Here is a 13,350-nt window from a genome sequence, read left to right as displayed (position 1 = left end):
TTAGTGGCATGAAATAAAGTTGCCCCACACTATCAACCTCTTTATATTTACTTAAGTGTTATTTACTTTGCTTTCTTTTATTTTTTGGCCAATGAAAACAGATTCCTCTTTTGTCTACAACGATATAAAATTACTGACTTTTGATAAAAATTAATGTGATTTATCAAATTCCCCCCACCCAGCCACCCCAAAAAAATAATATTTCCCAAGGCATACAGCCTTGAAATCAATAGTTAGCAATTGTTTTCTTATATGACCTTTAATGTACATCTTATAACTTTTTTCCTCACTTTGGCAGTCAAGAGACTATTCAATGAAACTGGAAATACAGAGCAATTGAAAATTCAGAGTTACTTGTAAGCCCTTAGATGTTTATAATAGATGCAAATATGATTTAAAGGGCTGGAAAAGCAATTACAAAAATAATAAAACTAGAGATAAATAGTAAATGTTGAGATTGCTATTTTCCCCAGATACTCTTCAATACCAAAACCTTCAGTTCAAATGAAAGAAGAAATGAAACAAGAAGAGACAGAAAATATGTGTCATTGATAATGATGTGTGATGCACAGTCAAGTACAACTGCCTCAAAACCGAATGAATGTAGTTTAGTTTCAGTTGCCCAAAACTCTGCCATCATCATGATGTTATATATCAGGTGATGATGAAGACTGGGAATTAACTATCAGGTCAACCTGTGGAATCCTGAATCACTTCAAGTGCACAAGGTTGATACAAAGTCAGCCTGTGAAATCTTGTAACGACCCTAAGTACATAAGGTTCCTCAAAGTCAGCTTGTGGAAAATTGTATCACCTTCAAGTACATAAGGTTGCTACAAAGCCATCCTGTGGAATCTTGTATCACCTTTAAGTACCAAAGGTTGCTACAAAGTCAGCCTGTGGGATCCTGTATCACCCTTAAGTACCAAAGGTTGCTACAAAGTCAGCCTGTGGAATCCTGTAAAACCTTCAAGTACATAAGGCTGCTACAAAGTCAGCCTGTGGAATCTTGTATCACCCTCAAGTACATAAGGTTACTACAAAGTCAGCCTGTGGGATCCTGTATCACCCTCAAGTACATAAGGTTGCTACAAAGTCAGCCTGTGGGATCCTGTATCACCCTTCAGGACATAAGGTTGCTACAAAGTCAGCCCGTGGGATCCTGTATCACCCTTAACTATATAAGGTTGCTACAAAGTCAGCCTGTGGGATCCTGTATCACCCTTAACTACATAAGGTTGCTACAAAGTCAGCCTGTGGGATCCTGTATCACCTTCAAGTACATAAGGTTACTACAGCGCTTCAGTAAAGACAAATTTCCAATCAAGCCACAGCAAAATGCTAAGTCATAAAATGAATGCCACTATGACATAGCCTTGCCTGAAGCATAATTTTATAATAATGCAGCCACTTGTCTAATGCAATAAGTAATGTGCTTCCTACATTATAATATGGATCATGTGATCTAAATACAGTATAACACATATATGCATTGTAATTATGATTAAAAAAATTCACAAGTGCCAAAATCAGTGAATACATGATTGACTGCAGATATAGTTTTTGGGGAAATAGCTTGCCTTTAAATATAATATGAACAAATCCTCACAAAGCTTTTAAAAATAAATGCTTTGACAACACTACTTAGTAATATAAAAATAAGTAATTTTTCCTTAACTTGTGTTAAATAATTTATATATTGTACATAAGTAGACTGTAAAGAAGGCCCGACAGAGAATAGTTTGGTATGGTGTTACCTTCTTTAAATAAACTATTATTATTATTATTATTATAAATGGATTTGGTGGAAAAAAAAGTAAAAGTATGAATGAATCATGATGAGGAAACATCAAAGTGCACAAGTTGTGACATTGTAGAACAACATATTACTAATGATACAGATCACAGGAGCAAATACAAATGCCCCTTGTACACCTCCAGTACATTCCAACAGATCACCTATAGCTATGTGCGTGATAGCTGATAAGTGAATTATTTTCAATCAATTCAGTAAGTGAAAGTATTAAAAACAAAGTTATCAAATATATTATTTTAATAAACTGTGATCATCCTTATATCATACTTACATAACAGGAATGGATGCCACACTAGACTCTGGCTTCAGATATTTTGGGGTAACATAGCGATCTTCCCTAGAATTGAATAAGATAGGTTATGGACCACAGAAGTTGCAATCCTGTAATGTGTGCTCAAAGTGCGTACACACCAGCTATAAAAGTAAAGAGCACATTGATCTTTGGGGTGAAAGATTAAAATATGTTCCGAATGGTCTCACTTTTAATGCATCACAGATGGACAAATTGTTCATGATTTCTTAGTTTAAATGCAAACCAATCTGACTGCAAAACACCTGATTAAATGCCAAATATAGATATTGTGTATAGACAATATTGGTGAATGCACATTAGCAACAACAGATGATATTACTGAAAAATGAATAGGTAATGTATTTAACTAGAGTTAGTTGTTGTTGTTGTTCTAGGGTTTAATGCCATTTTTCAGCACAAGATAAGCTATACATGGCGGCCAGTATAACTGGTGGAGGAAGAACCCTGGAAAACCCCGGGAAGAATCACCGACCCACAACTAGAGTTAGTAGTAATGGATGTGTGCTACTGGTCCCCTGCTCACAACAGTTTACACCATTGGGCCCTAAACAGTGAAACTTTGTCAGGAAACCCAAATTAGAAGTATGAGCATTCAGCGAATATAATTGATAATGTGGAATCCTGAAAATTCAACCCAAATGAAGTCTCATAAGTTTAATAGTGTATAGGTGGCAGGGAACAGTTTTGTAAATTGGCTCCTGGCAAATTTCTTAACTTAAGACTATTGTGTGACCTTTTTTCTTATTGTATAATAATTAAAGATAATGGATATATTTGTGAATTTGGTCTTTCTGGCTTGTGTTCTTGAAACTGATGTTTACCTCATGTAGTCACTGCACAGTATGTGAAATACCAGAAGTCTGCTAGGAATCCGAGCCAGCCACTTATAACAGTAGACTCATTGGTTCAAGGCAGGTAGAATAGCTCAAAAACTGCCTGGATGACATTTTGAAATGCATTAAGCTATTAAGTACACAATGTTTTTCAAAATTATCCCCAAGGGAAACGGCCAGTGTTTGCACTGTGAGCATCACATGTTCCCAAAAATGGCATTTAGACATGAAAAATGCATGTACAAATTTGGTGGTGGGGTGAATCAACTTTTTATTCAATGAATTTCCACAGACGTGTCAGGTCAAGTGAATGCTATTCTCATGTTTTGCTTTGTTTATACCTATCCAAAAATATGGAGTTTTATTTACCTCACTTGTATATTTAATTTTTTAAGAATTTTTATATGAGGCAGGTGACTGCAACATTAAATTTGTGCATAAAAATTGTCCCTTGCATCCATAATAAATCTGATTGTAATCCAAACATTCCTTAGGAAAGTTAAGCTTCATAAACAAAAGGATGATGGGCAAAAAGGGGCCATAACTCTTCTAATTGTGGAATGCTGGAAAATTAAACTTAGTCACAGTCTCATCAGCATAAAGCTGCAATCTAAATGTGGCTGAAATCTAACAATCCTTAGTAGAGTAATGCTGCAGAAACCAGTCATTAGGACTGTGCAAACAATGTGGAGAGTACAGCTCTTGCAAATCTTGCTTAGAAAGGTCTGAGACGAATTCAGTCCAAGTCTCTAAAAAAATTAAGGACTAGTATAATTTAATTCAAACCCTCATTAAATTAATGCTGCAGAAACCAGCATCAGAAGGACTGAAAATCAAGGGACATAACTTCTGTAAATGTTTTCATGAAATACTGAAAATCTAACTCCTCCACAGTCTCATCAATATAAGTGCTCATACAAAATATGGTTCTAAACCAACAAACTTTTGCAAAGTTATGCTGTTGGTATGAAAGTGGAAAGAATAAACAATCAGGAGGATATAACTCCGTAAATATGTTATGGAAGGATGGAAATGAACTGAAATTCTCATTCTGCATTCAAACTTTAATTGAAATCTAATAAACCTTGGTAAAGTTATACTACAGAAACAAAACCCAGATGAAAAAGCAATCAGGATCATAACTCCTGCTTATAAAATTATGGCATGATGGATATCAAATTCATGAATTGTTTTTTAATATAAAGACACCATGCTAAATTTAACTGCAATCCAAAAACCCTTATTAAGGTAATGCTGGAAATTGAACTTATTAAAAGTCTCAACATTTATTCCATACCAAGTCTGTATGAAATCATCCCCCCAAACATTGGTAAAGTTTTGCTGCTGAAACCAAAGCCTTAAGGAGAGGAAATCAACAGGCATAATTCATCTAGATTGCAATATGGAACACTGAAAATATTTTCTGTAGTCTCATCTGGCTTTAGTCTATAAATTCTTGGTAGCTGTAAACTACTGAAACTAGAGTTATGGGGATTGGCATTCATGGGCCATAACTCCAATAAATGATGACAGAGAAAACTGGTAACTGAACTCGTTCTTGGTCTGACTCATATATATCACTCTGCAATCCAGATTTGTTTAAATTTTTATTATTCTCAGTAAAGTTATATTGCTAAAACCAATTATTGATTGGCAGATGGGTATACAGACAGAAGATTGACAGCTGTGTTTTGCATACAGTACTTCTTACTGTAGAGTAGGGCAAATGAACAGACAGACAGACTGATGAATGAAGAACAAATGTGTTGCCTGTAAATGATGTATGATGAAACATGGTGTATAACTAACTCAAAACAGATCTAGTGCATTTTTACACCAGCTTTCCAGGTCTCTTCTGTCGCCATGCAAGTGACAGTAATAGCGGGGTGAAGTCAAAGACTGAGATTTGACCACCAGGTGAGCCTCAGTAATTGTATGATGAGATTTGACTACCAGGTGAGCCTCAATAATTGTATGATGTGATTTGACTACCAGGTGAGCCTCAATAATTGTATGATGAGGTTTGACTACCAGGTGAGCCTCAATAATTGTATGATGTGATTTGACTACCAGGTGAGCCTCAATAATTGTATGACGAGGTTTGACCACCAGGTGAGCCTCAATAATTGTATGATCTTCACATAGATAAGGTTGCTATAATGTTTCAGCAAAGACAATGTTTGGAGATTAATCTGATAAGAAGACAGCAAAATGAGAAATCATACAATAAATCCCACTCTGAAATAACCCTGTCTGAGTAATAACTTAGACTGATGTGGTCCCTCTTATAAGGCAATAAGTAAAATTATGCTCACAATACAGAATAATATGGTTCACAATACAGAATAATATGGTTCACAATACAGAATAATATGGTTCACAGAATAATATGGTTCACAATACAGAATAATATGGTTCACAATACAGAATAATATGGTTCACAGCAGTTTATTACAACTACTAGTCCTGGTTTAAATGAGATGTCATGTAATCTAAATATATAACACGTCTGCATTGTGATCATCTTAAAAATTTACAAGTGTCAAAATCAATGAAGTCAAGAGTGAGTACAACAAAGGAGTCATATGATCTTATACACAAATGACTTGTTCAATGCAGTCACAGTTCTAAGGTATTATGAAGACATTAATTCAAACATCTCTTTCTGAGTCAAGGAAAAAGAGGTTGTGAATATCATTTCTACGTTTCATGAATGAATTTGGTGCATCAGCTATAAAAGTATGCATGAATCATGATGATGAAGCAAAGTTGTGATATGATACAGATAAATGAGTAAGTAAATAAACCCATAATACATTTCAGGAAGTTTCCAAATGATTGTTCATTGCTATGACAGCTGTAATATGACTCATAATTAACAAGGGAATTGTTTTCAAGTAATTCATTCTAAGAAATTATAACAATCCAGAATGTTATCAGCAATTACATAGCTCATCTCTCTGTTAGTGCTCTCCATCATTAATTTAAACATTAATTATCATGCAGAAAATAAATTCAGACTAAAGTGATCATGACCTTGAATTGTCCCATTTCTAACTCCAGTAAATTTCATGATTTGTTATCTTTACATTATAACATTTAATCCTTTTAACATTTAAAATTTAAAATGTAAGTTCACACTATACAGCCATTCTTGTGTCAACACACTGTTAAACCATATACAGATACACGACATAAAGGACAAAAACAATAATATAATATAAAAGTAGAGGTATTCTAGTGAAATGATCAAAACATCTATTCACAGTTCTTATGTTTGGTATCTGATCATGAGGTAAATGCAATAACTTTAATTGAAGCCTGTAAAATATTAAATGTAGGTCACAGTGTTCTTCTTTTATTGTAGGGGTGTGGTACAAATAGAGATGCACACAATGATCTAGTTTGATGAATACAGCATCATAAGAAGATCACATACAAAGCGGGCCTAAATACATACTGCTTTAAAAAAAATAGCTCCAAAAGGTTTAGAATAAGATATGTCAATATGTCACTAATGTACTAGAAATTTTATGAAAATAAGTATACATAAAAAAGTATTTATCATATGGTTAACATACTAGAAGCATGACACATGATGTAGAAAATGCAAAAAACTCCTCTAAACAATAAAACAAAATTAAAAAGGCATGTAAACAATAAAACAAAACTCCTATTGCTAACACACTGAATCCATGGTACAGTATACACAAAGTAATACAAAACTCCTATACCTAACACACTGGATCCATGGTACAGTATACACAAAGTAAAACAAAACTCCTATACCTAACACACTAGATCCATGGTACAGTATACACAAAGTAAAACAAAACTCATATACCTAACACACTGGATCCATGGTACAGTATACACAAAGTAAAACAAAACTCCTATACCTAACACACTAGATCCATGGTACAGTATACACAAAGTAAAACAAAACTCCTATAACTAACACACTGGATCCATGGTACAGTATACACAAAGTAAAACAAAACTCCTATAACTAACACACTGGATCCATGGTACAGTATACACAAAGTAAAACAAAACTCCTATAACTAACACACTAGATCCATGGTACAGTATACACAAAGTAAAACAAAACTCCTATAACTAACACACTGGATCCATGGTACAGTATACACAAAGTAAAACAAAACTCCTATACCTAACACACTAGATCCATGGTACAGTATACACAAAGTAAAACAAAACTCCTATACCTAACACACTGGATCCATGGTACATTATAAACAAAGTAAAACAAAACTCCTATAACTAACATACTGGATCCATGGTACAGTATAAACAAAGTAAAACAAAGCTTCTATAACTAACACACTGGATCCATGGTACAGTATACACAAAGTAAAACAAAACTCCTATAACTAACACACTGGATCCATGGTACATTACAAACAAAGTAAAACAAAACTCCTATAACTAACACACTGGATCCATGGTACAGTATAAACAAAGTAAAACAAAGCACAAAGCTGCATCCCCTCACCAATCATAAATCCATGTATAATCACACATATACTGGGTGAAGAAAACCCTTATAGTTATGAGCAAAATGAAACAACTTAACCAAAGCCAGAAAAATGTGAAATGTAGTTTACAGTGACCTTCTTTCATTGTATGGATGCTGTAATAAAAGAGATGCATACAATCATCTAGTTTGAAGATTCTATCAGACACAGAGCCCAAGAAATAAACTTAAAACACAAAATTTAACCAAAGTCAGTGAAGCATGAAATATGGGTCACATGTGTGTGTGTGATTTGGATTTTTAATGTAGCTTTAACAATTTTTCAATCGTATCGCTACGATGTCTGCAGTGTGACAGTTTATAGTGAAGTCTAGCACTGAGGCATGATGCCACAGACACGTAGCATGATGTCCTGCCCAGTCACATTATCCTGACATCAGGCCGACCAATCCTAACACTAACCTCTTAATGCTGAGTGCCAAGCGAGGCAGCTGTTAGTACCATTTTTGAAAGTCTTTGGTATGACTCAACCAGGGATCAAACCCACAACCTCCTGCATCCAAGGCGGATGCTCTAACCACTGAGCCACTGAAGTAGTTGAAATATGGGTATTAATGAACCATTTTTGTGATAGGTGTGTAGAAACACTTTTTGATAGGTGTGCAGAACCACTTCAGGTGTGCAGTATTTATCAGGATGCATCTCCTCACCAGATTACACGGTTTCGTCATCTCAGGTACAACAATATGCATACCGTGTACAAAAACCTGAACTAAATACAAAACTTCACAAGCTCCAATGTTTCTTTTAGAAAGTTCAATGTTTTCCAATTAGGCATTATGGGATTGCAAACTGAAGATTTGACAATGAAATGCTCCAATGAGTATGAGCAATTGTATGCTTTACCAAAACATGTTGTTAACATTGTTTTTATCAATAATTTTACTTAATTCAAATTAATATATATATATATATATATATATATATATATATATATATATATACAGTTACCTTTAGCAAGTCACCACAAAACAAAGAAAATGCCCCCCGTTTATCTCGAAACCTTGCTATCCAGACATAATTCAACAGGAACAGAATTCCTATAAATGTTAATTTGTTCCATTAATCAAGAAATCCTCATTTCGGATCCAAAAATCAAAATCAGGGACTAAAGTGTAAAATTACTATAATACTTGTCCCGATAATCAAGAAATAATCTGTCCAAAAGTAAGAAAATTTGAAAATCGTATATGAAAATACAGTCAGTCATATAACACAGATTCCCCTAAGCAAATTTGGAGGTGTTTCAAATAATGTATCAATCTCCGATTGATCAAATTCTAGCGGTATGTTAAATTTATCGATTGATCACATGATCATGTGTATGGAAAAACTAAGTAGCATAACCATACTGTAACCAGCAATTGTATAAACAGTCCTGTTTTAGCTAGTTGCCGATGGGGTGTTAATAAATAAACACACTGGGATCAAATCATCCATGCTTTTTGACATGACATATGGTTAATAAATTAAGTGTGTCATTAATTGTGTTTTCCAATTGTATGTAACAATCACACTTTATTGATGGCTATACAAATACAGTTGATTGATTTAAGCTGTGGACAGTATAGAGCTTCATTTCAGAATCAGTTGGGGATGTCAGTTATCAGTTCATTAACAGCTATAACAGAAGTAAAATAGGACTTATAAAAATTGCTGCATTAAATTAGTTTGCCATAACGCATTTAACTGCAAGATATCAGATTCTATTCATTGTACTTTTTACATATATTATGGCGACACCATCAAGTAAGCGTAGATGAGTAGAGATACAGGTCAGCATAAAAAGAAGATTTGCCAGCACATAGAAGATCAACCATAAGCTACCATTCAAGATATATGCCAGCATATTTAATTAGCTTACTCATCCTTAGACACTGACAAGTCAACAGTTGCAGATATCATACAAAACTAGGACAAATGTTTGTCCATACCTGCTGACTCAGCAGACTTCACCATGCTAAATGATGCAGTATTCATTTGGTTCTCAGGCATGTCAACCCACCATGCCACTGTCTATTGATTAAATGCTCATTGCCAAGGCAAGGATAATCAGAGACCAACTCGGCATCACTGACTTTGCCTATTCTCATGGTTGGCTAAAACACTTCAAGAATTGGTTAGGCATCAAACACAAATTGCATGAGGGAGAAGCAGAGAGTGCTGACATGAAAGAAGTTCAGGCTGGCAGAGAATAACTACAGCAACTACTGTAATACTTTGATCCACAAGACATATTCAACCTTGACGAAACTGGATTGTTTTTCCTAATGGGGCCAAACTACAGTTAAGCAACCTACAACATCAAAGGCAGTCAAAAGAGTCAAAGAGTCCAAAAAGTCAAAAGATAGGATCACCATGGCACTCACTACAAATGCAACAGGGACCATCAAATTAAAACCCTTTGTCTTCACTAAAGTCAAGAGACCAAGGTACTTTGGCAAAACCTATAACCCAGACACATGCTTGAGATACAGACACAACCACAAAGCTTGGATGACAGCATAACTTTTCAACGACTAGCTGAATGACTTTCATAGACAGATGTGAAGCCAAACTCAACACCACCTTACCTGTAGACAATGCTGCAAGCCACACACAAGAGGACATTTGATTACACAACATAAAACTACACTTCCTTATGCCAAATACTTTGGCACACATTCAACCAATGGACGCTGATTCAACTTGCTAACTACAGGAAACAACTGGTTAGACATTACATTGACTGTGCTGAGCAAGGCAAGGTTCAAACTGTGGACATTAGGCAGGCAATACACATGGTAATGACAGCGTGGGGTTCAGTGACAAAAACAACAATCTCAAACTGCTTCAGATATGTACAGATCATACCAATACCAATCACTACTGATGATGGAGATAACATGCCATTAAGTGAGCTCAGAGATCTAATAACATGCCTTCCGACCCAGGCTGAGATGTCTGCCGAGGAATATGTACATATAGATGACATGGAAGAGACAGGTCAACAGTTCAATGATGATGACATTTTGACCCTGGTATCTAGAGATGAGGTTCCAGACAATGCTAATGAAGAAGATGATAATGCCATTAACCAAGCCAAGAACAGCATACCAACACTTATTTCGTATTTTGAGCAGACATCAGCAATATTCACCAGTGATGACATAAAACACAATAGTGAAACCCTTGAGAATCTATAGACACTATCAATTATTATTGCAAATCAATCTGCCAAAGAATCCAGGCAAACAAAGGTTACAGATTTCTTCAGGAAATTGACATAATAAATGTATGTACAGTACATACATGTACATGTCCACTGTGTGATGTGTTCGATGTGTTGTTTAAACTTATATTTACTGTATGTGTATGTTATATTTACCGTACATGTATGTACAAGTGCATATTATAATAATGTGAAATAAACATAGTCAATAGTTGTATTGAACGCAATGTATTCATTAATTTATTTCAACCATTATTGAATATACAGTACATTTATGCTAGCATATACATGTACATGTATACAGTATGATGGCATTGTAAAATAAAAATGTGCATGATTCAATTATCCGGAAAACTCATTAATACGGAAATACTCACTGGGAACAAAGGTGTCTGTATTAATGCAAGCCCACTATATATATACATACATACATACATACATATATATATATATATATATATATATATATATATATATATATATATATATATATATATATATATATATATATATATATATATATATATATATATATATAACTAAACTAAAAATATACAGTCATGTACATTTATGTACAAAGGTAGACCACTTAGCACCCACACCAGTGGAGGAAGGTGCTATGCAACCAACTGCTAACTGCCGCCTATGACCAAAGAATAAAGATGCACTGAGACTGTACACCTAATATGCAAGCATATGTATGTACAGACAACACTGGGCTTTAAACCAACCACACACCATGATCATCCTTGTCAGTAATACTTACCTAATAGAACCTGATGCTAAACTTGATGCTGGTAGGTGACGATATCTTGGTACAATATAGCGATCCTTCCTAGAGTGAATAAGAAGGTAGGTTATGGATCATACAAGAGCACACTTCAGTGGCAACAGATGACATTATTATTGATCAAGAAAAATGATTATATAATGAATATATAGAGAAAGTACACAACCAGTCATTGCAAAATATTTCGAATGAGAACTATTAGTGATCAGTGATTGTTAATTACATGTCTAATCAAAATATTTAGACCTAGAACTATTAGTGATCGGTGCTTGTTAATTACACATCTAATCTGGCTGAGTGGTCTAAAGTGCTCTCCATTACAGATCACTGCCATCTCAACTCTGTCTGCGCCGGTTCGAGTCTCGGATTCAGCCAATGTGGGTATGTGAGAAAGCTTGCCAGTAGCTTCTCGTGGGTCGGTGGTTCTTTTCGGGTCTTCCTGGGTTCTTCCTCCACCAATAATACTGGCTGTCATGTATAGCCTATCGTGTGCTGAAAAATGGCGTTAAACCCCACAACAACAACAACAACAACACATCTAATCACTGCTAAATATTTTGAACTAGAACTATTAGTGATCGGTGCTTGTTAATTACACATCTAATCATTGCTAAATATTTTGAACTAGAACTATTAGTGATTGGTGCTTGTTAATTACACATCTAATCATTGCTAAATATTTTGAACTAGAACTATTAGTGATTGGTGCTTGTTAATTACACGTCGAATCATTGCTAAATATTTTGAACTAGAACTATTAGTGATTGGTGCTTGTTAATTACACGTTGAATCATTGCTAAATATTTTTAACTAGAACTATTAGCGATTGGTGCTTGTTAATTACACGTCTAATCATTGCTAAGGGGGCGCTCACCAGTTATTATGTACTTTTGAGAGAGTGACATATGTAAGGTGAAGCTGTTTTCATGTAAAACATGCACAGTGGAGAGAATGGTGGCATACCTCTATGCTACATTAATGTAATATGGATGATATTTCTTTGGATATTGTACTTTTGGAAATTGTACATGATTTAAACACACTGCTAACTAAAATGAATGCTACCTTGTGCTAAAAATTCAGCCTGAATTTGTCTAAAGTACACTATACATAGCAGCTATTAAAATAGGGAAAATGAATTTTGCCAGGCTAGACAATACCAGCTTCTCAGAGGGCAATGAATGAATTACCAAATATATCAAATGTAAATAAAAAGTTATCAGCTCTTTTTTATACAATTTACCTCTTGAAATTCAGGAAGTGAAAATGACCAAGTAGAGCTAGCACTTTTTTGAAAGGTGCACATCTGGAGTAAGGCCAAGCTATATACTCTATAATCCATATTACGCCCATAAATCATACATTCAAATAAAGGGAATTAAAGGTACTTTAAATTATACCTAAGATACACAAGGTCTTTTTGAAATAGCCAGTAAAACCAGTGAGGAAAGCCGGGGAAATTCTTTCACTTTAAAATCCTAACCCTATGCAAAATATGAAACTGTAGACCGCCACCTAAATATTTTGAACTAGAACTATTAGTGATTGTTGCTTGATAACAGGCTCCACTCAATACAGTTTACTGCTCGGGACAAGAAACAAGAAAAAGTTACAAATATGGGAAATCAGGAGGCATAATTCTTGTAAATCAGGGGATATAATTCTTGTAAATCAGGGGAAATAATTCTTGTAAATCAGGGGATATAATTCTTGTAAATCAGGGGAAATAATTCCTGTAAATCAGGGGATATAATTCTTGTAAATCAGGGGATATAATTTTTGTAAATCAAGGGAAATAATTCCTGTAAATCAGGGGAAATAATTCCTGT

The 13,350-nt window shown here is 34.7% G+C and overlaps 1 protein-coding gene across 1 annotated transcript in view; it reads right to left on the bottom strand.

Moving 5' to 3' along the window:
• The window catches only part of LOC149793325 (hemicentin-1-like), a 157,373-nt gene that overhangs the window by 13,866 nt on the left and 130,157 nt on the right, over positions 1 to 13,350 (bottom strand). Inside the window, exons 24-25 of the mRNA XM_089968982.1 lie at positions 11,498 to 11,566; positions 2,088 to 2,153 (exon numbers count right to left, since the gene is read on the bottom strand). Of these exons, the coding sequence (XP_089825108.1) occupies positions 2,088 to 2,153; positions 11,498 to 11,566 (135 nt within the window). The remainder of the gene's footprint in view (positions 1 to 2,087; positions 2,154 to 11,497; positions 11,567 to 13,350) is intronic.

The sequence above is a fragment of the Sinohyriopsis cumingii genome, chromosome 8 (genome assembly GCF_028554795.1).
Source record: "Sinohyriopsis cumingii isolate HCF-2022 chromosome 8, ASM2855479v2, whole genome shotgun sequence".
NCBI classification, from domain to species: domain Eukaryota; kingdom Metazoa; phylum Mollusca; class Bivalvia; order Unionida; family Unionidae; genus Sinohyriopsis; species Sinohyriopsis cumingii.
Note: the sequence above shows the minus strand (reverse complement) of the source record. Positions and strands in the feature narration are given on the sequence as shown.